The following is a 25873-nucleotide window of genomic DNA, read 5'->3' as shown; positions in this document are numbered from 1 at the left end:
GTATTTAATTGGACAGAAGGGACAGGACAATTGGCCACACTGGAGAACACGAATGTTCGACCATGTAGTACAAAAGATACTTATTGTACAAACTTGCAGTATCTGTAAGAATCAGACAGGAGTTTTATTAGCTAGCTGAAAACTTGGAAAATTATTCTTTTTTAACAGTGTTTTCTGTTGTTCATGGAAATATTTCTGTCTGTAATACCATCTACAGTTGACTTGTGTTAAGATTTTACACACAATCCTGATGGCTATATATTTTCCTTAAACTGTTAAAATGGTGTAAAAATAGACTTTGCTTATGGTGCAGTACTAAATCTGTCAACAAACATTCTGTAATCCCATGGAAGTAGATTAAATTAAGTGAAATTTAGAACTTTTTACTACCAAGAGAGCAAAATGTATCAGTTGTAGCTGGCTTCTGGAAGGAACATTTTGCATGTTTCTTGTTTCTTTGGTCTTTTAAGTGGTGGATTCATCAGATTGGAGCTGAATATTTATATCCTATAAAGAACAAGAGAGAACAGTGTATATCTTGAAAGCAACATATTGTCTGTGTGGAGTAGCACAAAAATAACTTTTTGATAGACAAGTTTAAAACAAGACTAGGCCATTTCCAAATGAGTGATTTGCAGAGGGTATTCTGGTACTTTGTTATAATCATAATAGAAATATAAATATAGTAGAAATGGAAATAGAAAAATAGTACTAAGAAAATAATTCTGTGCATATTCACTTCATATTACAAATAGCTAACTGCTGAAGTGATTTAGCTTAATCCAAACAGTTACAGAAAGAAAATTTCAATTTGTATATTTTTGAGAATTTTCTATGGACTTATTTATCTCTCTGACAAACAAAAAATGGTTCTTGACTAATCAGCAGTAAGCATTTCCACTATAGAACCCTGACTTTGGAAAAAACAAAAGTCAGATATGAAGAAAATGGCTTTGTCTTTGGGGATGGTGTCCAAAGAAGAAAAGAAAGTTGAGTTAGTGAAAAAAAAAAATTATTATTAGAGACTCATTGCACCATTCTTGGGGGCATTTTGGGGGAGGTAGGTGGCATTTTTTTTTTTTGTTTAGTTTTTCTTCTGTGATATTTTCTGTTATTTTGATTCCCTTGATGTGTTAGATGATGTCAGATCAGTTAAAAAGTCAGCACATCTGCTTTTTCAGAGCCCAGTCCTTTGGTCTTGACAAAGTAAAATGAAGTGCCATAGCCAACTTAGGCAAACACATGATGGCTAGAATTCAGCCTGTAATAAAATAGTGTCAAAAGAGGGTTATAGCAGAAGGATAGTGTTAATTTCTTCCCATATAGGCCCAGGGTAGATGACATATATCAGGTTTTGTTGTTCTTCCAGCATAGCTTGTTGCAGGTAGAATTTTTTTTTTTTTCCAGCCTCTGCTTGTGCACTGCTAATGTGTCTTAAGCTCTTGTAATATAGCTGCTGTGCTACTACTACTAATAATAATCTCTTTCCTTTTAGCTTTAAAGTAACAGCTTCCTAGGCATCAGTTATATTATATACTAGTACATTTTTCAGTTAACAATAGAATGAAAAAAAGGTGTATTTTTCTTTCTTTTTATTTGAATAATTTAATGTTAGTATGAATTTGAGAAAGCAGGCATAAGATAATTCTGTTTGATAGCACATGCAAACCTCATGTGCAGATTATCAAGTGCAGTAAGAATCTTGAAGCAGGAAAAATGATGGTTAATTGTTACTGATGAGTAATTCAAAACTGCACTTCTTTAAGCAGTGTGTATTGTGACATAGGTTATCCAAGAGTAGTTTATGATTGGCAAAACTGTATCTGATTTTACATCTGGATCTGTCATTGAAAATGCACCTCATCTTCATTAAAAGATTGCATAACACATGCATCCTCTGTTATACAGGTATTGTGTCCCCACTTCCATTCAACCTCATTCTGTTCACTCCTGTTAAAACTCCCTTTTGTGAGAAGGGTAGAATGATGAGGTCTGACTTGTGCTGGAGATTTCTGCACAATGGCAGGCTGCATTCACATTCTCAACTAACTGAATCATTGAACATCAAGGCATTGAATATTTTACATCTCTTCGTGAAGACTCTATTGTTTGGCATGTGAGCAGCAAGAACCAACTGGTGTCTAGTTCATTAGCAAAAGCAGGCTGGCAGCTTTGTCTTTCTCTTTTAGTACTTTGTCTTTCTGGGACTATAGCAGAGCACTAATTCTACTTTTCTGTAGTGCAGATTAACTGAAAATAACTCTTAAGAATAACTCAAATGTTGTCCCCCCTCCTTTGTTTTTGAAGTATGAAACCAATTTGAAAGCCTGTGTTCAAAATCGTGATATTTTCCCTGCTTCTCCTTCAAACCAATCTCTTTCACTAACATGTATTTGATTTTTATTACTGTTGGGCCTATGTTAGCAATGAAGTATCAGTGCGTGAATGGAGATAGAGTGTGTGTTCTTTGCTACTTCACTTGTATTTCACATTGCACTTCGAGCAGTACTTAATCTCATGAGTTCCTTATATTTCCAGTTGAAGATGAGCAGCCGTCAACACTATCACCCAAAAAAAAGCAGCGAAATGGAGGCATGCGAAATTCACCCAACTCCTCACCCAAACTGATGAGGTAAGACTGTAAGAAACTTGTATCTTCATCTCCTTTCTTTCTTCCTTGCTCTTCTCCTCCCCCCACATCAAAAATAAGGGGAGGGGGATGGAAAAAAAAGATTGTTAGATCGCGTCTGAAAGGCTGAAGTATTTATTCTGTCAGCTTGTCAGCAGTTAATGATAGAGCTGAAAAAAAATTCTGTCATAAAAAACAGTTTGAAAAGCTGTTTGAAAAATACATAGGCTTTAAAGTCTTAGCTGTCACCCTGTCCTGTCCGTGTGTAGTTCTTAAACAGCAGTGGCACTAATGATAGCACTAACCAATCAGGGGAACTCATGTGGTTACTTTGCCTCAGGCAATTCTCTTTTTGTTGGATTCTCTCTGAGTACTGTTTTCTGTACTTAAGGCCATATGTGAGATGTATCATCACAATCAAAAATGAACCTGAATATTACCTTCCTTTTATCCTGTCGATTGAAATCAAATTTCTCTTAATTGATTTAGACTGATAAAAAAGTCAAATAATCTATGTACTTGCCAAAGCAAAGTTCAAAACTAATGCAATTTTAGTCAGGCTAAAAGCACATTAATTATGAAATACAGGCATTTTTAAGAGGGTAGTACATGCTCTGAAAGTGGGTGATGAAAACATCATCTTGTTAGTGATATTTTCCCACTGTTGCTATGTATATATCATTTTATACCAGTAGGCCTTTCTATGATTATGTAGTTTTCTTCCATAGGACAAACTACCTCTAAGAGGTAGAGGTAGAGGTAGTTTGTCCTATGGAAGAAAACTACATAATCATAGAAAGGCCTACTGGTATAAAATGATATATACCCCAGGTTCCAGTATAGGTTGGCAAACAATGATAGGACAAGGGGTAATGGGTACAAACTGGAACACAAGAGGTTCCACTTAAACTTGAGAAGAAACTTCTTCTCAGTGAGGGTGACGGAACACTGGAACAGGCTGCCCAGGGAGGTTGTGGAGTCTCCTTCCCTGGAGACATTCAAAACCCGCCTGGACACATTCCTGTGTAACATTATCTAGGTGTTCCTGCTCCAGCAGGGGGATTGGACTAGATGATCTTTCGAGGTCCCTTCCAATCTCTAGCATACTGTGATACTGTGATACTGTGAAGAGATTTGTTAAAACTACAAAAGCAGCAAGGAATTGGAATCTATTAAAGTAGTATAGCATTTGCAAAAGGTACTTCACCTTTTGCCTGCTCAAGTCAGTCAGAGCAGGATCAGAAAGCAGACATGGAGTTTCTACAAGGAGGGCGTTCCTGCTCTGGTTTTGCATATCTAAATAGCTAGGCTGGAACCTCAGTCCATAGTTGTATCCAGAACTAAATACCATAGCAGATATTTTCCACTGCACAGATATATATCTATATATCTATATATCTATATATACACACACAGAAAAATGTAAACTTATTTATGTACATAAACAGACACATTCAGTTTGGGTTTTGGGTGTATGTATACATGTAACTGCTCTGTAGTCACAGAGGTTAAGTGAAAAAAAATTGTGAATATATAGTTCTTTCCGTATATAAAATCACTGATGAAATTTATTTTGTCCCTTTAACGATTCTGGCTACAGCTAATATCCTTATTTGTATTTCAGTCAGTGGACTAGAATTTTCTTTGGCCAGTTACGGAAGCATCCATTTTACAGTTTGTTGTTACTGCAATATAAGGTATATTCAAGGACGTGACTTCTAGAAATCATCTTCATCTCTGTTTAGAGTACAGAACCGAACATGAGATTGATTCACAGAGGAAAATGCACCCTGCTTTAGTTTCTTTTTCCTATTGACCATCTACTCCTGTTTAATGTATCATTAAAAGTTTTCTGCCTTCCTGTTAGCTTAGCCTTGCCCATATGACACTGATTTACATGCTTGTTTACAGTTTATGAGGAAGAATAAAATGAACATACTGGCAAGCTTCTCATTTTTATGGTGCCAGTTGTCATGCTAGCCTCATTTTCAATTTACTTACCTTTGGACAGACTTCTTAGCTGGTGCTAATAGTTTTAACCACTTAAAAGTTTTAAACATGTGGGAGATTCATACACACACACCCACCAAATCCAAATTTTGTGGAAGAAGAAATAAAAAGAAAGGGAAAGAAAGAGAGAGAGCTGAACACACTGTCCCTGTTTGCTATGTAAAGTATGCCTCATTTCTTTGATCTTGAGTAATAATAATTCTGGGGAGTTATACTGTTTTCATATGCTTCAAAGCTGTGTCAAAGTTTTGCTGCTTAAGGGTACTTCTTTATTCTATTGGCTCTTGGGTACTGAGATGACAGGTCCTCTGTACTAGGTGCAGGCTTTTTCAAGTCATAGCCTTCAGCAAAACATCAAATTACGAAATACAGGGTAACATACTTCTACACAAATGCCTTTCCTGTAGATATATTATACCATATATATTAAATACTTTAGTGTTACGCGGTACATTTTATGTGCAATAGAAAGTGATGGTTTGAGGTAGCCTTAGGGGTACTTTTTTCCACAAGCAGAAAAAGCTAGTGTATACCGTATCAAGTATGGTTTTTACAGGACTTTCTGCCCGAAGGCCTTTGTAAATAAGTAATGATCAACAGATTGGCTGTGGGTTTTTGAAAAGCATGCCTGTGTCAGTTTGCATGATGGGGGAAGATTTTCAAAGTGGAGCCTGCTTTCATTGCCTGCTGAAGAGGGACTGAGGGAGAGTAGTCGTCCTGAGCCTGAGCTGTCTGCTCAGTAGCACATCAGAATTGCTAAACACAAGCCGAGCAGCAAGTGGAGAACTTGCCAGGCTTCCAAATCCAGACATTGTTTTCTTCTTCTTCTCCCTTGCTGCTAAATTTATTCACCAGCCCTGTGTTGGCACCCTCAGCCTCTCCCCAGACCCAACCTCTTGTCTCTTCATCTTACCCTTTATCTACACTGACTTAACTTTGGTTAAGGTGCTAAATAAGACAAAATGGATTGAATCAGAAGAGAACTCTGTTAAGCTTTGTGTGTAATTTTCTCCATTCTGATAAACAAAGGTGGGATATATTATCTGCTATTTTGTATCCTTGTGAATTACCTAAAGTGACAGGTACTTGCTTTCCTGCCCAAATTTTTTAGTGTATGTCAGCTAAAGAGGTACACAAGAGGTAAATCAGCTAAAGCACTGTCATGTCTGTAGATGATATTTATCTTTACAATATTTTTCCTAAATTTACTTTAAAAACTCCTTTTCAAAGCCAGCTTCACCCCCGTTCCTCCCACAGAAACAGCTGGCTACTTACTTTCCTGAGTTATGGGCCTGGACCTAGAGGGGGCCTGGAGGACAAGAAGTCTGGGGCATATAAAAAAATGAAATATGTGAAATAATTCATTTATAATAATATGTGTAAAGTTCATTTATAAATGATAATGTGAGTTGTGACTTTAGAATCCCTTTCTGAGCAGCCCTACAGTTAAGATAATGTTGAAAATGCTCATATTTCCACAGTGGGGGTGCAAATCAGGAAAGAGGGTATTATGCCATAGGATAAAACTTTATGACTTCTGCCATCACCAGAGTAGAACAGAGGACAGAAGCTATATCATAAACATTCCCTGGGACGTGCCGACAGGAGGTCTGACAGGTGCTTATTTAGACTTGGTCAGAAAGAGGGAATTTTGGGGTTTTACTCATATGTAAGTAGAAAGCTGTACTTTCTACTTTCAGATAGATAGATGGAAGACATCTTTTCAGTATAATCTTTTTGATGTTATTGTCTCTATATGCCAGTATATTACTAACTGAAATACATAGATGGTAGGCATACAAATGTTTGTTGTATACATCACAGATGCTCTCGATTCACATTTAGAAAGTCACTGTTCTAACTGAATCCTGCATCACATCAAATAACATGAGCAGAATCATGCTGATGCAATAGTGGAAGAATCTAAGCAATCAGAAATAAAACCGTCAAATTCCAACTATAGCTACAAATGCAAATTAACTAGAAAAATGCTCTGCATTGTCATTATTATTCTATCTGGTTTACATCAACAGAAGTCTGTCCCATTAAACCCACAAGAACATGGGTATTATTTAAAAATAGTTTAAACTCCAATAGGAAAAAACTGGTACACCTGTGGCGATGTGAACACAAGGACATCCTATTATAATGCAAAGTAAAATTTAAATAGGAAGTAGAAGGAAAATGAAGGAAAACTCTGAGTAGCAGAGTAATCACAAATCAGGTCTCCTTCCCAAGACAGAGAAGAAAGTTAGAACCATTTGATGCCTCTGGTGTCGTGCAGTGATATCAAGTCACCTGTTCATCATGTCACAGTCACAGAGTTTGGTGCATGTTATTGATGAACAGCCATGTTAACTATGAGGAGGCTATGTTGCCTGAATATAAAATAGCAAAGCTAGTTTTTGTTTTGGTTTAGGTTTTTTTTAATGTGTCATTTTGGATTCCAGAATGACCAGTAAACATGTGAAAAGGCCTGGATACGAATCAAAAAAGCCACTTAAAAGGACTGTTGCTGGGGCTCAAGTCTGCACTTAATGCTTTGGTAGCTGCTACTGCATGAGTGGAATACACTGACTTGAAGGAAACGTCAGCCCAGCTGAGTCAAACTACCTCTTAATGCAAGAACAAATAGCATATGACAGGGCCCAAGGGGCCTGAAGAGCAAACATAGTTTGTCCCTGTCCACTCTGAATGTAGTGGTGTAGTTGACACAGCATACTCAGCAAAGGGTCATTATCATTAGTGTCCCTTTTCACATAAGAATCAGAGGCATCAGAGGACGCTGGGTTTTCAGTGTGTTGCCAAGGAGAATTTCATAAGCCTGAGGATTTTTCTTGATCCAGGATCTAAAATAATTCTCAACCAAACTATAAAACTTGCTCAGAGGCTGTCAAGACCCAGCTAAGTGACATGAAAAAAAGTGACCTTTTTGGCATATGATTCCAGAAACCTGGTGATATTTATCTGAAGTTGAGGGGAAGCCTCCTGTCCTTTTTCTTCAAGTTGGATATAATAGTTTAAGTATATGAACAATGGCTGCAGACATTATCTCCTCTGCCCACCCAGCTACTTGCATTTAAATGTATATACACATTTCTGCTAGTGCCACTCAGGGTGAATTTGTATTTCCCCTGCCACTGTAGTGCAGCCCTTCCATGAGCTGAAGCGGAGATTTCTCATGGAAACCAAAAGACAGAAGATCTAGAGGGGGACATTTCTCAAGCAAAATCTCGTAAAATAAGTTCAATCTGATGATTTTCTATGACTCTCCAAACCAGGCATGAAAGTAAGATTTGAAGAGGTGAAAGCTAACTGATTAACCGTAATAATGGTTTATAATTATGTCCCTCAGCCTTGGAGATTTCTGATGTACTCTGCAATTTGCATCCTTTGTTGAGGATTTACAAGACTAACTTTATGCAGTGCTAATATGCAATGATAACTAAGCTGCAGCACAGCAGGTATTCAGTAGCACTTTTAACTTCCCGATTCTATTTTACAAGTTCATTGAAGCCAACATGAGCAACAGGAGTAACTCAGTAGTTGCTATGTTATCTTAGACCTGTTTTTAACAAGGTTATAGAATGAAATGGTTTGAATGATAGGGGATAGTATAGCCCTCTGACTGTTGCTACGATTGGAGGTTGTGTTTTAACCCATGGGAATGAGGACAGTATTAGTTTTTCTTAGAGTACTGTGAAATCTTGCAGAAGTGTTTGTGAGATGAGAGAACAGCATCAGAAAAGAAAAGAATTTTCCAGCAGTAGAAATCAACAGGCATTTTTATAAAGTTCAGGGCAACAGAAGATCCACTTAGAAAGAAAGAACACTTTAGTTTTAAACCACATTTAAACTTGACTTGCAGAAGTGGTAGCTTTTATCATAAGGTATAAAAGCTACACACTTCATCTAGAGGCACTTCATCAAGAGGCAAAAAAGCCTCCTATATTTTATGATGCCACTTAACTGTGGTTTTATTTTTTACAAATGAAAAAATATTTTTTCAGGTACATTCTCTTGCCCCTCAAAGACTGATAGTTCTGCAGCTTGAGTAGATATCAACGGGAAATATTAAAACCAGAAGACACTCTGGCTGTGTGCCTTGTCTCCCTCTCATTAAATTGCTCATATAAAAGTCTCAAAGTTAATTATTTTGTTGTTTTTCTATGTGAGAGTAGTCTTACTTCAGAACCATATTCTGAGCATGTCCTGAAGTATCAAGATACTTTCACAAGCAAGATTCTTACAGTAAACATCTCTAGATCAATGTCCTTAGTAGTCTGGAGAAATTAATGTGAACCCTTCACTAAGGCTTCTGAGGATAGAAAAAACCACCAGCGACATCTGTGCAGACAAAGAGGGAAGGAAGGATAGCTGTTATTATTCTTAGCAGCGTGATTCAGCCCATAACCTAGCACAGGGCACTAGGTACCAAACACTGTGTTAGGTGTATTCTTTGTAGATTTAGAGAAAAAGTCAGACAGTGTGAGATTATAGATAATATTAGGATAGCCTCTGAATATGACATGAAAGCATATAACAGTAAACTGCAGGTTTTCTTTCTCTTGTCATACTGCATTTTCTTCTCTAAAGCTCGGTGCATCTGGGCACTGAATCCTTATACATTTCACTGCTGATTAACCTGTGAAAGGAAAGATCAGTAAGAGTGTCATTAGTGTAACACACATAGGCAACAAATTCTCATTACAACTTAATGCCATCCAGACAGACTGCAGAGGGTCACAGGGAATGGCTAATGGTAGCCGACAAATGTTGGGTGTATTAGTCACAAAACATTTGCTGAATTCCATCAGAATGTCGTGACAACCTTCACAGCTAGTCCCCTGCTGGAGTCAGTGGAGTTTGCCTGTGACAAGCCGTCACTCTATCTCGGTTGAGCTTTATAGCACCAGTCAAAGCAGTCAGAGAAGATTGAAGTGACAGAGGCCCACTGAGTAAATAGTGAAACATGCAGCACATCATGAAATATTCAGCCAGGGTGTAAAAGCTCTAAATGCTTTTTCAATTATTAGCACCTGCACTGGCTGCATACATCTAACTCTAACAGCATGTTAATTGCCACAATTTGTTAGGGTAGTTGTAGGAGAAACTTCAAAGGCATAAGACATTCTCTAGTGTGTCTTCAATTCGTAACTTACCTTCAGCAAACCCACGCCTTACTCCTAAAATCAAGTGTGTGCATACACTTGCAAACACACATCCACACCCAAAGTCAGGTAGGAAAACTCAAAATTCCTGTACTGTACACAACATGAGTTTAAAGACATTGAATCTTGAGCAGGAGACTCCTAAACATGTTTTTCTGGGGCCAAATCCAGATATATTATACTTATCTGAGAAAGGCATAAGGGCAGACTTTAATGACCACAGCTTAAAGAAGAGTTGTGTTGTTCCCAGGAGTGTTTTGCCATTGATTTTATATAAGGAGAATTTTATTGAAGGGCAGACTAAAATGTAGCTAAGATATTGCTTTACTGATGTGCAAAGACTAACAGATTACAGTTCATTTTCAAAGAACACCAGGGTCCCTACTGGTCATGTAGTGTTTTTATTCCCGGTGCTCAGCATATGGAATAATTCCACTGCACATGAGTGAGGGTATAATGAAGACACACTCAATTGCATATGAATGATAAAGAAGATGAAGACAAGGGGACAGCATACAAGGGTATGCTAAACAATAGTAATTTATGAGGCAGGCATTTGGCCTGAATGGTCTTTTCAGTTCTGTCCATCTCCAATCACTACTTGGAAGTTCCAGACTCAGAAAGTCCAAGTAAGTTTGCAGTAGTTATAAATGTGTGCTAGGAAAGCAGTGCTCTTTAAAATGTAATGTTGACATACTAGCAATAGATTTGCTGGAAGTGAGATTTCTGGTTTTGCTTTAGGCTGTTGTCTTCCAGGCAGGCTTTTTGGGGTTGTAGCTGTAGCATGGCATTTAGCATCATTTTCAAGTTTAATTGCTCATAAGTGGCATTATATGCTCTTCAAAACCTAGAAAAGATCGTATTTTGCTCTTCATTTCAAGTCATGCGTATGTAATATGTGCCATAAGAACCAGAGAAGCTATTTTTAAACTGGGGTTATGGATAAGGGAAATTTAACTTTTACTCCTTTTCTCCCATGCATGCTATACATGCATGTCTTTCCCTAACTGGAATAACCAAATGCTTTGGTGATTGCAAGCCATAAAAGCCAATATCTCAATTTAAAAAAACAAACAAACAAACAAAAACCTAAACACCCACTATGCATTTTAATTGATAGCAGGTGATTTTCTTCCTATAATTTGAATTTTTCAAACATATGACTTTACAGCCCTGGAGAATATAATAGCTGCAGCTCTAATACAAGCATTTCCACAGTAAACTGCCAATGTGACTCAAGCATGGCTTGACAGGGCCATCTTGAAGGGGGAGGGGGCAGAGAGGCTCTAGAAAGAATCAGTCAGCGATTTGGCTCTAAGGGCAACAACTGTAATGCTTTGTGCAATATAAATTTTAATGGGAAGAGGGTGTCCAAACCCCTTAGGCAGATTTGACAGCCTTGGCCTCTGTGTGTCTGTCTTAATTAATTGTTAGTATTTGCAAAACAGGTTAGATCATCAGATTAATGAGAGTATATGCGTCCAAACTGGTCATGCTGTTTTATTACTGTATTACTTCATAAAATAACCATGTTTAAAAAGAAACCCTAAAAACTCCAAAGATGAATCCAGTTAAGTATGTAAGCCAGTATTTCTTCTAACGTTTGAGGGCAAAGTTGGACCTTAGTGGTAAAGAGTTTTCAATCTCCATAGACATCTTCAGGGATTGCTTTACTGAGAATGAAAAATCACAGATTAAAAAGAGGCTAAAATAGTAGCTTATCCCAGAAGATTTAAATTTAAAAACACCTATGTAAACAAAAACAGATGCTATGTAAACACATATGTAAACAAAAACATATGTAAAAAAAAACCCAGACTGAAACAGAAAGCATGGCTAATCTCATCACGGTTTCTTTCTCTGGCAATAATCCATTCTCCTAGAATAAAAGTGCTGCAGTATTGTCTATTAGCTTGCTTACTTGCTATGTGACCCATCCTGTTTGCTTCTTTTAAGGCTGAGACTTCCTGTATTCCAAGAGTGAAGCAGAGGATCCAGGTTATTATATTGCAAATCAGTGCATGCATTGATTAAAAAAAAAAAAAAATTAATTTTTTACATAAAATTTCAATAGGGAGTTATATCTGATGATTCACATTCTTCATTCCTTCTATAGCACACTTCCATTTAAACCTAAAATAACTGGAAAATATAACATTGAGGTAAATTTCTAATAAACCTTTGGCACAAGCTGTTTTGAATATTCCCTTTTAGGATGCAAGGCCCTTAACCAAAAGAGATCTACACTAGACTTCAAGCACTCACACACTAAAAGTTGCCTGAGATCTCAAGGCACTTGACCAGAATTTGATAACAGATATCTGTTATCACCTTTGTTATAAGACTCCATTCAAATTGTATCAATTCTGTGACTGGGATTAGACTATTGGTAAATACTCATTTATGTGAAAGCTTCAGATGATCTATGTAGTTTTAAATCTCACAGAAGAAAAGAAAGGTGATCTGATCACTGAACTTTGCTTTTTTTTTTCAGTGCTCTGCTAAAAACACTTGTGGAGAAATGTCTTGTGAAAGCTTTAGGAAAAAAAACACAAAACTACAAAAACACCAGAAAGAAAAACATTTTTCGGTGGAAGCTCCTGAAGTTTCCTGACCTTTTGGCAAACTTTCTGATTTTGAAACTCATGGCCAACATATTGCATCAGGAAAAATAGCTAGGACAGAGCACCACTAAATGTTGTCTGAATGTTATTAGTACAACCTTCAAATGGAATTGTATCCATGGTTGCAGATCTTACTGTATCGCATGCAACTATAAGCATCAAGAAATGCCCTATGAACATCACAGTTATCTCTCAGCCAAAAGTACCATGGCTGCAGCTTACCGATGAATAGAATAAGAGAATGCAGAATCTAGATATTTTTCTGGAAAGTAAAAATGCATGGACTTTCATTATTAAACCTGGGATTGTCCCCTTGAGGCTTTTCTGTGGCCAATGGGTTGATAGTGAAATGCACTGAACTGTATCTTACTGAACATGCATTTGCCATGTAGTGTAGTGCTTTTTCCTAAAGCATAAAAAGATTTTGGTTTAAATGGAACATTGTATTAGTAGTAGTTTCTCAACTTCTTTTAAGCCACTTTCTGTGGAGTTGACACTGAGTGAAATGAATGAGAATTTTCAACTGATTTCAATGGATATACAGTCAGTGGCTATAAAATTACACAGATTAATCACCTTGATGGAATTAGAGATTATGCCTTTCTTTGGCTTTAAAAGGCAAACTGCTTTAAAATTTGGATACCTGTTTCAGAGTACTTAGTATATTCCTACACTGCAAATATTTTCGTCTTTGAAATGAAAGCTCTTTTCCCATCTTGAATTTTAAGATTTTAGTGTCAGTTTATCCTGTGCTTTTTAAATACTGTCCTTCTTCTAGTGGTATTGTACAATGCAGTCACTGATGGGTCCTCAGTAACACCCGAGAGTGTTGGCGTCACTTAGGACTTAGCTTGATGCTACATTTTAGCATATAAATTAAAGAACTGTATATATGTGTCTGTGCTTAGATGTAATTATATAGCTGGAGAGCAAGTTTATAAAAAAGTCTTTTATTTGCTTCTCCATTGAGAAGCTTTGTCCTGTAAAATCTTGCTGCAAAAAACACTTCGAAGGTTATCACAGGTAGAGTTGTCAGAGAAAACAGACATTGTTGTTTAGTATTAAAATCATGTATTCCAGATGTGGGCATTTGTTAGTCAGTCTGCTCTAAAATGACATACTGTTGAATCTTTAAAGGGCTTCAGTTTGGGAAAGCAAAATATGATTGGGCAAATTGCTAAAATATTTAAAGTGCAGCCTGTTAAAGCTTTTACTGCGAAGAGCATCATGTCAGAAGTTGTATGTGGTAAAAGCAAGTAATTGGCTTTCCATACTTATGCCAGTCAGTCAGCATGGGGCTCTGTTCCTATCCCTTCTACTTCATTGCAGATGCCTATGGCAACTCTGATACATATTTCGGAGGGGTGGGAGTGGTAAGAAAAAAAGTCTTTCGTGGCTGTGATGGTGTCAGAAAGTCCTGCTTAAAATTAAATGTTTTTTGCTATAGGAAGAGTATAGAAAATCCTCTAAACTGCACCCAAAATGTAAAAATTAACTTCTATTTTATTTTCATCTTTTGTTTAAAAGTACCCTCTTTGAAAGCATATTCAAGTGTAAATACATTTCATTTTTTTTACTTTTACCCCTTTTTGTACACAGCTCTTGGGATATCTTTCCATCTATAATTCATAATATTTTCCACTTATGTTGTCCTCAACTTGTTTTTCCCCAGGCATGACCCCTTGTTAATTCCTGGCAATGAGCAGATTGACAACATGGATGCCAATGTGAAAAAATATGACTCTACAGGGATGTTTCATTGGTGTCCAGCCAAGGACATTGAAAAGGTCATTTTGGTAGGTACTGATGATAAGCTGTGTTTGAAAAGAGGTTGTTTGAACCACGGAACTGTTGTCTAATGGATTAATAAATTAATCTCTACTATCATTAAATCCAGCATATTGAAATCAGAAGCAAAGCATGGTAAAACCAAAGCTAGCATTTTGGTTAAAGAATTATCATTATATAAATCTGTATGCCAAAAGCAACAATAAAAATTGGTCCAAAATAGAGAATTTCTTTCTCATAAACTGAAATTTGTATATTTAAATCTTTAGAAGATTAAGATTGGAAATACTGAAATGTTTGCATACCCCATGTATCTCCTTACACAAAGCAATAATGACTCTAATATAGGCAAGTGTTGCTTTGCATTGTCTCTTATATGTTGATATGAACTTCACTCTCTTAGAAACTCAATTTCCAGCATTTCAAGGTGCCCAAATAGGCTAGAGTAAGTAGTGCTACTGCTCTGCCTTTCTAGCATGGCACGGCAAGCCTGGTCTATGTTTGTTTCATTTGTTTAACTAGGGAAACCATCAAACTGACTCAAGTCATTACAAATAGTTAGAAGGCCTATCACAGTCTATTTTACTTGCTTAAAGTTTGTGCCACTTGTGTTCATGTACTCATACCTAAGAGTAGCAACTAACTAACTCCAGATCTCATACAGAAAACTGATGATATTTGAAATGAACTCCCTGGTGGGTCTTCACTTTGTCACAGTTCATAAAGCCTGCTGTCTTAGATTTTCCTGCACTGTGGCATGGTGTAGCCGCCGATGGTGACAGCCCCAGTTTATTCTAGCAATCACAGGTTAAAAGCTTGTCTCCACTTCTCCTCAGGAGTTTCTGTAATAACCGTGACATTGCCTGCAATTGCAGTATTGTTGTTTAAACAGTCAAGCAAGTAAATTTGAAATTCTAGAGACTGAGCTGTGACACATAGTTTGACTGAACAGCTTTAAATAGTATGCATTTATATGTATTTGTGAATGCTTCATCCCTGGCAGTGTTCAAGGCCAGGTTGAGCAGGGCCTTGAGCAACCTGGTCTAGTGAGAGGGCAGGGGGGTTGGAACTAGATGATCTTAAGGTAATTTCCAACCCAAACCGTTCTATGATTCTGTGTAATCAAGAGGCAAGGAGAGGCAGCCCTGTTACACAGTACTTTGCAATAGACAGAGATTGATATCTGCCTTCATGCTCTAAGCACATTTTAGTCAACAAACTTTATGTGTTGTCCCACTTTGAAAAGTGTTTCTCAAAAAATGGTGTTGTGGAGTGCCTCATGTATCACCTCTCGGTGATGCTATGTCAGTTTTTTCCCTAGCCCATGAATCTATAAGTCTGGCCAAGTTCTTTCTGCTTCATGCATCATTACCAATAAAGACACTCCCAAGCAAAATGCTTCTATACACCTTTTCAAATTCACAGTTCACAATTTATGTCTACATTCATATCCATGCAAATTTAATGCTGTCCTTACAGACCACACAATTTATTACATAATTTGAAGACTATGGTATTTCCCAGCTTGTCTTCTAATTGATAATCGATAATGCTTCAATCTGAAAATAATTCCTTTTTCTGCTGAAGGTCTATTTTGGCCCTTTGTGATTCCAGCAGTGTCAGGTAGTAAGTTGTTTTGACACACCATCAACTCTATGTGGCTACATAAAGATCAATGACTACAGAGTGACATTTTTTTTACATAATTTCTTTCAAGACTTGGTGTCTGTCTTGTAAAGTGTGAGTATACCAGACCAGTAGGCAGAGGCATGGGACAACTTACATGCTTCACTTGAGCATTCACTCAGGTCTTCTGCTCTTTAAAGGGCCAAGACCACTTTCTTGGTAGACTTGGAATAAATCAGTGCAATTGCCCCAGGGAAATAGAAAGCTGATGTATTTTTTAACTGATGAGAAAACTTCTAATCAGTTCCCATTCTTCTTACATAGTGAACACCTCTGCTGAATATTCCAATCTTTATTGCACGTCGTCATGCTTCCATAATTTAGAAAAAGGACAAGTGAGGGAAAAATTTTGCAGTTCACCATTGGTTTAGTTCTTTTTCATTGGCAAGGCTTCTGTGTAATGGTACTGAGTGTACAACTTCTTGGCAATTTATTGTCAGTGGATCTGCAGCTACTTGGTGGAGTGCAAAAATGATAAGACTGACTCCAGAAATGAAGGTAATTTTTTCCGAATAACTTTATTTCAACATCCTGGTGTTTGAGTTTGCCTGCTCAACTGACATTACCACTGATGAAATTAGTGCAAAAATTTATTCTTGTCACTGAGACAAGAAGATAATTCTGAACATCATTCAAATATTCTCCATGAGATTTTTTTTTCCTTCTGTCTATTCAGTAACTCAGGAAGTCCAGTAGACCTGAAAAGTTAGTATTAATCACAATCTTTCACACTAGCTTTTTCTTACTGAGAGAAGTTCAGTATGGAGGACTTCCATGGTAAAGCAGAGCACTGTTGAGCATTCTTTGACTGCTTCTCAGGGTAGTCACAGCTTGTTCTAAAATAAGAACTTTGACTAAGAGAATATGGTCCTCCATTCACAAGATATGTGTAATACCACAAATCCCTACAAAGATCTTTAGGCACTCACATTTTGCTTGTCAACTTGGTCCTGAAAGAAAAACCCCCAGGGATTCATCAGCTAAGGCATGGTTTTGCATCTCTTTTCTGTAATCCTTCTAGTGGCTAAATGCATAGTAGGTCAAATTCTGTTCCTGGCTAAATCCAGAGTACTTCAATTGCAATGAGAGTCTTAATCCACATATGTAGAAACATATATAGGACCAGAATTTGGTGCAGTACAACATCTTCTTGAACAATGAAGGATTTGCAAACAAGAACAAAATTTTCTTCTGCTGAGAACATTTAATGAAGGATAAATAAGGACAAAATGAACAGCTATTATTAAACCACTTCTTTGTGCATGAATGATATTGACAGCTGTGGGTTTTTTCTGTTTTAAAACTCAATATATGATTTAAGCTTCCCTTTGTTTCATTTTTTCCCTTGTCTTTTTGTTTTTGTTTTTGTTTTTTTAGACTCGAAGTGAAGCAGCGATGACAGTTTTAAGTGGGCATGTAGTCGTTTGCATATTTGGGGATGTTAAGTCCGCTTTGATTGGATTAAGAAATTTAGTGATGCCATTACGAGCCAGCAACTTTCACTACCATGAACTCAAGCATATTGTGTTTGTGGGTTCACTTGAATACCTGAGAAGGGAATGGGAAACACTGCATAACTTCCCCAAGGTTTCAATCTTGCCTGTAAGTCCAAAGCCATATTATTGATATTTTCTTATTTAGGACACCAACTGGACAGATTCGTGTTGACTTTGATCTTAGGCTTTTTTACTTTTGTCTACTTATAGGCCTGAGGACTTAGATTTTCCCTTTACTGTGTCTGTGAAAACAGAGCCCTGTGAGACCTTATTAAAAGATATTTGCCACAGTGTTTGGTTACTTGTCATCCTCATCGGATGAATTTCAGCTGCTATCAAATGTATTAGCTGTGTTATATATTGAACATTCACTGTAGTTCACTGCATGTAGCCAGTTCTGATGTTGTGACAGTAGTTGTTTATGACATTATTTATGTATTTATACCCACAAAACCTTTGGAAAAAAATATTGTTACTCTATCTAAATAATATTTATCTATGTTTGTAAAAACTTTCTTTAGGCCGGCATGTTTTATAGGGAATATTGCCATAGCATTCCAGTTCAGAGTACTGCCATACTCGAGTATGGAAGTATGACAAAACGCTGAGCCTTTTAAAATCAGTGAAAAGATCCTATTGATTTTAGTAGGGACAGCCACTAAAACCACAATTCAGAGGACCTTTTTCTTCTATATATCATTATCATTCAGTCATGTGCCCAAAATGTAGATGGGCTCCAGGACAAATAAATGAAGCCCTCCAAGCCAGTGATCTTAGGTGGTTGCAGCTGTAAATGATCTACAGAAATGTAGGCAAGAGGGAAATGAGCACACAGTATAAGTACAAAAGAGGATGCTCTGTACATTACAGAGTGAAGTTAGATAGTTTTTATCAGAAAGAAAAATACAAATTTACCAGTTCTTAATAATTACATTTCAGCAGTTAGAAATAAATAAATCAATGATGGATGTAACCTAAATTGACTAAGTGGGAAAATAGCTATAGAATGGAAAGACTGCCTTCACTTTTTGATTAATTCAGGCTGTAGGTCTTTGTTACTGTAAACGCAGTTTTAGTGTTAGCCCTTGGCTTTTTTCTGTAAACTGATCCAACAGATGGTGTCACAATATTCTCTGCTGTCACAAAAATGGTGTCAATATCAGATTTGGTCAGTTAATATCCTCCTCTTCCTGCCAATCCCTTTTAATTCCAGTCAATTTGAAGGATAAAGACTAAGAAATCAGAATTAAATTAATAATGCTGTTGAAATGTGGAGCAGAATAGAATCCAAGCTGCCAAGTACATAATGTGTATTTGTATAGTTTTGATTCTGAATTCTGAAGATGCATTAAGGAAATGTACACCACCTTTACATTCCCCAATGAGTTTGCATGCAAATTCAGAATAGTTTTGAACTAATTTCAACTTAAACAGCTTAAATAGTTGATGCACCTTTAAACATACAGAATAATTAAAGGAATTGTATCTTACACAGTAACCAAGGCCTGAAGACCACAGACTTGCTTTTGCTTTTTTTTTTTTTTTCCCCCAGCTTATCTGGTTCAGAATGGTGCTATAGGGTTAAAAATATCAGCATTATTCTGATCTAATTATGCTAATTTAAAAGTCTACTAAAGTTTCATACTGGTAGTAATCATGTGTTAAAGGGAGGCCACACACTGATTTCCTACTTTTCTGTGCTTTGGTTCACAAGGTAAAACTTGCTGCTGCTATCTGATGGGGATGTGGTTACAGCTGAATATAAAAACATCTGTTCTGAAGAAAGGTGGAAATTTTATTTAAAGTCTATTAAAAGTGCCATTTAAGCTGCTGACTAAATTCTTAAAAAGTAGGCAAATGCCAGTTTTAAGTATCCTCAGGCAGCCTTAATTGTGTCCTTTTGCATAAAATCATTAGGAGTAAGTCTTTAATTAATTACATGGTTGCATATTATTTTTCCCCACAGGAATCTTTCTTCACATGCTGACAGTACATAGACAAAGGGCAGAATTAAGGTGGCAGTAATAATCATATCCTAAGTTGAGTTTGAATGCTTTACAACTCAGTCATATCTGTTTGATATATACTGTTTTCCACAATGTTTCATGCCTCAAAATTATTGAAAGTAACCTGGAATAGTCAGGCTGGTATTTGGAATGAGGTGGCAATCACTGAAAAAGAACTGAGCTCTGCCTTCACTTTGTGCATTTTAAATTAATTTTTGCATTGAACACTCTCAGTGGAGTTCAGGAGACGTTCACCATGAGTGATCAGGAGATGGAAGAGTAGGGTCTTGACTTGGTTTTATGAAAGTTGCTGTGTGACAAGGGGACAGCTTAGTTTCTTCTTCATCATTAGGATCTTTGGATACCAAACCATGTAGGGCAGCAAAGCAGAATCTAGCTTCCGTAAAAAAAAAAAGAGTATTCTTTTTTCCCTTGATCCTGCATCCCCTCTGACATAAACTTAATATTCTCTAAATAGAGATGTGGAATGTTAAATGTGAAAGGCAAGGGTTATCTTTAAACAAAACATAATGGGTTAAGTGTCATGTGTCATGTTTCGGTTGTGTTAACGATGAACTATGAAACAGACTACCACAACATTGTAATTATTGCAGTCACTGATTGAGAACTGTGGAAACAGGGACTGTTGCATGAGTTGTGCCTATTAAAATAAAGTCTTGGTTTTGTTTCAAAGGGTTTAAACACACAACTTCGAAGATCAGTGTGTTTTCCTTCTAGAAGAACCAAAAACATGCAGTAAAAAGGATTAACCTTTTCTCTGTATTGCTTCAGGTTGAAAAAAAATAGCTTTATCCTGATTGCATTTCAAATGTGTAGGACACATAATGCTTTCTTGTTTAAATTGCTATTCTGCCCAAGACCATTGTGGCTTTGTAGTAGATAAATAGACATTTAAAACACCCCCCTTGTTATATTCAGAGAGCCAGAGGTTGCAACTTAAATCAAGACAATTTCAAGTCACCGATGAGAGGGAGAATGCTGGCATTATTCCTGTTTCTTGTTTGTTAGTAATAGCTTGACTGAGTATTGAGACTGAACCTAAAATGCTGCCATCAGCACCAACTACCCTTTAGATTAGCACACATCTCCTATTCCCTGGCACATAGTTAGACCAGCTTAATGTCAGAGCATAAAAAAGATACTTGTTAAATAATTTCCCAAAGCTCCTTCTCAATCTTTAATTTGTTTTTCTTTTTTTTCCTTTCCTGCCCCCCCCCCCCCCTTTTTTTTTCTCTGTGCCGAAGGGTACGCCATTAAGTCGGGCTGATTTAAGGGCTGTCAACATCAACCTCTGCGACATGTGCGTTATCCTGTCAGCCAATCAGAATAATATTGATGATGCTTCGCTGCAGGACAAGGAATGCATCTTGGCGTCACTCAACATCAAATCTATGCAGTTTGATGACAGCATTGGGGTCTTGCAGGCTAATTCCCAAGGTAAGGACTGCCCTATAATACTTCTCTGCAGTGCCTACAGGGGACAGGACCTGGCAGGAAGAATATCCCTCACTCAGTAATTCAAAGAGCCCTACATCAGCTTGCTTGACAGTTAAACCTGCTGATTGGTATGATGGCTTTTAAAGGGACAGTCACGTAGTTTCTCTGCTACATCACAAAGCACATCTTGTAGAGGAAAAATGAATGAATGTGAAACTGGAATTTTTTGTCATTTAAAAATTTCCCTAAGATAGATAGATAGATAGATATATAAAAAAAAAAAAAAAAATCATTGCTTTCTCACCCTGCCCTGCTCTGTGGCTTTCTTACCAGGGCAGTTACTGTCATATAGCCAAAGCTAACTCATACTCACTTCAGAATACCTGAAGCTTCTGTCTTTATGTACATTGCAACCACAGAGGAAAAAAGCTCAGTGGTACAAGCCAAAAAGTAAAATAAAAAGAATAAGAATTTTAAGTTTTGTTTACAGTTCCTATGTTGTCTTGCTCAAAAAGCCAATTAAAATTAACTCAAAGCTGATTTCTACCTATGGTTTGACATGTACTCATCCCATGTGAGGACATTAAACAAAATCCTTCAGTCTTTGCTGAGAGTAGGGGACTGATTCATAGGTAGCCAAAGGCCATTTTACACCAACTGTGCCTCTGCAAAACAGCTGCAAAGCAGTTATAAGCACCCTGGCAAAGACCATCAGTGTAAAAACAATCTTCTTCTCATCCCTGAAGGGTCTTTCATCTTATGCAGCTAAAGTCCTACCTTTGATAAACCTATTAGGTGCTGCAGTAAATATTCCCCCTGGATCAAGCCCTGCTATAAAGGTAGGTGTAGAAAGGATAGTGCTTTGTTCTGCAGTTTCCCTGTGAGCCTGATCTAGAGATAGTTTCCCCGCAAGGACTGTAAGAAGTAAAATTAAATTCAGTTTTTCCTCTTTAGACTCTAATCAGGAAACAGGAATTATGATCCAAAAATCAGAGGCAGCAATGTTAACTTCTTGAGTATGGAAACTTCTTGAAGATGGAATTTTTTTTTTCTTAGAATTAGCAATAAAATTGTGGAATTTAATACTAGAATTAAATTGTACCAGGAAACTAAAAGTTTCAAATTTTCAAAGTCAGGTTGGATAGTTTCTTGGATAACAAGTAGATTTAGAGAAGAAGAAGAAGGAACTGTTTTTTCAATCTCATGAGTGTTTGAAGTTCCAATTCTGTGGCCTGGAAGTAATACAAATTTTAGAGTTCTTCCCTTAAAAATGTGTGAGACTGGTTTGCTCACCCTATAATAACTTATAGTCATGATTAGGAAATTCATTGCACAAGTAGAAGACAAGCATGGAGGTTCTTGTTTTGATGATTTAGACCTGGATTTGAAATTTTGTATCTCAAAACCAAATGTGTACTTTCATTACCAGGCTATTGGTGGATAACTCTCAGTCTCCTATCACGTATGTAATTGAAACCAAGACATAGAATCTGTTTGTCTCACCCCTTCTTCCCTTCCTTCCTGTTCTTGAGGAACAGTCTGAAAGAACTTCCTTGTTCTCCCTTTGCGCAGAGGTTAGTGATATTTCCAACACTTAACTGGTGTATTTTATTTCTGGGAGCAATGTAAGAATCTTGTACACCACTTGAACACTTGTCATTTTTTCATTCTTGATCCTTGGAGGTATTCAAGACCTGACTGCATAAAGCACTGAAGAACCTGCTCTGACCTCATAGCTGACCCTGCTTTGAGCAGGAAGTCAGACTAGAGACCCTCTGATGTCCCTTCCAGCCTGAATTATTCTGTGATTCTATAATATCCAGGTTGCTGCTGCAGCATAGCTCCTGTAGGTCATGAAGTGCAGACTGTGGCCATGGTCTAAATATCTTCAGCGATATTCCATGTAGCTGATGCAGAGAAGCAGAGGCACAATAGATTAGCACATACTTAGAAATTTTGGAAATTTCTTCAGTTAAATATCAGTGTGCATGTAAAAAAAAAGGTGACTCTTTAGCTTTTCTGAGGGAAAAGGGTGTAACATGAGGCAGGAAACCAGCCGCAAATTTTAGTTGCGAGCACTGAATATGGACAGTGCTTTTTCTTCTAAAACCAGTTGCTTCAGAAAATAATTATCTTCCTAATAAATTCTCTGCTTACAGTATGCACAGCTCCTGTATTAGTTGCATTGCTTTCAGTACAGTAAATTTTCTTGAAAGACCTTGAATACAATGGTTAGGCTGTCAGAAGCAATTAGATCAGTAGATAGCACAAACTTCACTGGAAATTATATCCACTGTGACATTTTTGTCTATGAAATGCAGCTTTAGCATATGGTGGACACAGCTATCATGACTGTTATATAAATCAGGTGATTCAAATTTTGCTGGTCAAGAAGCAGCATACTAGAATCACCTCACAGCTCTTTACTGGCAATTAAGTACCTTTATTTACAGAGCAAGCTGTCATTTTACTTTTGCTTAAACATTTCTGCCTTATTTGACATAACAGTATTCTTAACACATCAGCTGGTACAAACCTTAAGTATTGCCAGTCTGAATTTTTCTAGATGTGAATGTATGATTTTGAATTCAGACATTCCTCACTACCACCATCCTTTGAAAGACTGTTCTGTGCTGTTCTTTTATGTGACTTCTATTACTGATCACAGGAAACAATGACATTAGAAAATCTGGGTGTGTGTAAGAGTGTCAATTGACCTTTGACAGGGTGTTGAAATGAGAAGAAACAAAACAAAATATGTGAACGGCCTGAGAAACATATGGACTAAGCTGTGAGTTTTTTGGTAAGGTGAATTAACAGTGTAATCTTACCTTTGCTATTCTAAGTAAATAGCTAGCATAATTCTATTGTCATTAAGCAGTGGAATCATATAAAAATGTGATACATCATTTAGGTTTATGCCTCTGAAAAAAAAGGAAAAAAATACAGTCATTTAATTCACAGGTTATTGAATGCACAAGTATATTTCCAGATTTTACCTGTAATTATTTCACTCCAGCATCAGACAAAATATGACATTAGTACAAGAAGTGCACCATAGAAAGCAGGATGCAAATTTATTAACCATCAGATAAGCCACAGTTATTGGCCAGTGCTGAAGTACAGGACCATATCTATAACACTTTTGTTCTAAGTTGGTAGCAGAAAAAGAACCCAAAGATTTTGGGATTTCATTCCCTTTTCACTACAGCCTCACCCTTGTCACCTGCTTTAACACTGAAGTCGTCTTCTTTCACTGAACCTTCTGTATCCATCCAAACATGCCTTTTCCAATCAAGGACATAGCATTGCACCAGCAACTGAACCCGGAACTGAGAAAAAAGGCCTTGTAAAAGAAGCAAGAGGGTGGACATATGACAGCAAGGCTCCTTGATAAAAAAAACAGTATGTCCACCAATTCCCAATGGATTAAGTTAACTGCTGAAAGTCTACTGAATTAATCTAGTTTATATCAACAAAGGATTTTCTCATTACTAGTTCAAGATGAACTCAATACACACACAGCTGTTTTCATGCAGGAGCAGAATCTTTCTAACGTCTCACAGTGTTAAAATATCCCCAGACTTTTGGACCAGTAGCATTAATTATCTGGATCTTCTGTAAGAGTATGTACTCTGGTCTGCTCTCCTTGAACCCTAACTGATGCTGCCAGAATTGCATCCTGATCTCCCAAAGAAATAAAAAAACCCTCAAGAGTTCCAAGGCAAAGAAAAAAAGTAAAAAATTCTGGACCAGAGCCATAAATGAACCTGGAGTATATAGGGCAGATGCTAGTAAACTGTCTATGTTGTCAAATCTATGTCTAGCAACACATGACAACAGCATAACTATACAAATCTGTGAATGAAAACAAGGTGCCTTCCTTAGAAGGAAAAGCTTACTAACTGTTCTGGAAGCATTTCCTGGTCTCCTTTCCATAAAATGTGTAATTCTGCTCAAAAAGAACATGAAACTTTCAAAACAGATCTGTGTTCTTGAAAGCTTTCATGTTGAAAGGATTCTCATGGCTGTCTTCATTGAATATTTCAAAGCTGACTGGGCAACTCCTTAGACTTGCTAGACGTTGGTGTGCAGACTCTGATGTCCTGAAAATGAGGTTTTGGAACTCATCGATGCATTTTGTTGCCTTTATGATACCTAGATTCCAAGGACAGAAAGGCCAAAGTGCATTCCACTGAAGCTGCAGCAAACTATTACTTGCATTAAGACATCTTAGCTTCTGAGGTACAAAATGCTTTAAAGTTGGAGCTTGGCCTGCCTCTTCAAAAAATAACCCATTGACTCAGTCAGAGGTCCTATTTGTACAAAGGAATTCCTGGTTTTATCTTGGAGTGCTGCTTATAGCTGTTGAATGATTGTCTTCATAGAAAAGTTTGTAAAGAGGTATGTTTGTGGTGGAAAAAAAAGGTCACTCTTAGGTAATGGAGATTTGGTTTATTATCCCTTGATCCTTTGATCCTTCCTGATTCTTATTCTGTCCCCTCAAATACAAGGTGAGATTATTTTATCATCAATTATTTCAAAGAAAAGACCAGTTATGGCAGTTATACCTGAAGAGCTCCAGTAATTCTCCTTTCCTTCATTCTGTTGATGTTTCCATCCTTTCTTCTTCAAGTAGCATTTAGTGACTGTTCCTGTTTCATTTTTCATGAATCTTGTATTTTCTTTCAGTCTTACACTGTGAGAATTTTGCTCGTTGTTTTACCCACCAGATGAACAGGGCCCAACACAAAAAAAAATTTCAGTTCTAACTAAAAATCGTATTTTGCGTTCTTCCCCAAAAGCAGAAAGATAATTATACTTAACTGTTTAGAGATTTATAAATACTCTACCAGAGTAGCCTCTGGGTAGTAACTTCAGATGTCTAACTCAATACTTTTATTGGATAGTGATTTAGGTCTTACTTTGAGTCCTATATAATAAAAGCAGTACCTTTCATTAAAAAATGCTTACAAAACAATAAAGAAAAGCAATTTTACAGCTC

The 25873-nt window shown here is 37.0% G+C and overlaps 1 protein-coding gene across 43 annotated transcripts in view; it reads left to right on the top strand.

The window, feature by feature from the left end:
- KCNMA1 (potassium calcium-activated channel subfamily M alpha 1) overlaps window positions 1-25873 on the top strand; it is a 483481-nt gene that overhangs the window by 414320 nt on the left and 43288 nt on the right. For all 43 annotated transcript variants that reach the window (XM_057416305.1, XM_057416302.1, XM_057416303.1 and 40 more), the window contains 4 exons: window positions 2539-2632; window positions 14107-14230; window positions 17286-17510; window positions 20676-20868. In XM_057416305.1, the coding sequence (XP_057272288.1) occupies window positions 2539-2632; window positions 14107-14230; window positions 17286-17510; window positions 20676-20868 (636 nt within the window). The remainder of the gene's footprint in view (window positions 1-2538; window positions 2633-14106; window positions 14231-17285; window positions 17511-20675; window positions 20869-25873) is intronic.

Source organism: Pezoporus wallicus, unplaced genomic scaffold (genome assembly GCF_028554395.1).
Source record: "Pezoporus wallicus isolate ANWC-B61680 ecotype Strahan unplaced genomic scaffold, APGP_CSIRO_Pwel_v1 contig_2012, whole genome shotgun sequence".
Taxonomy (NCBI): domain Eukaryota; kingdom Metazoa; phylum Chordata; class Aves; order Psittaciformes; family Psittacidae; genus Pezoporus; species Pezoporus wallicus.
Note: the sequence above shows the minus strand (reverse complement) of the source record. Positions and strands in the feature narration are given on the sequence as shown.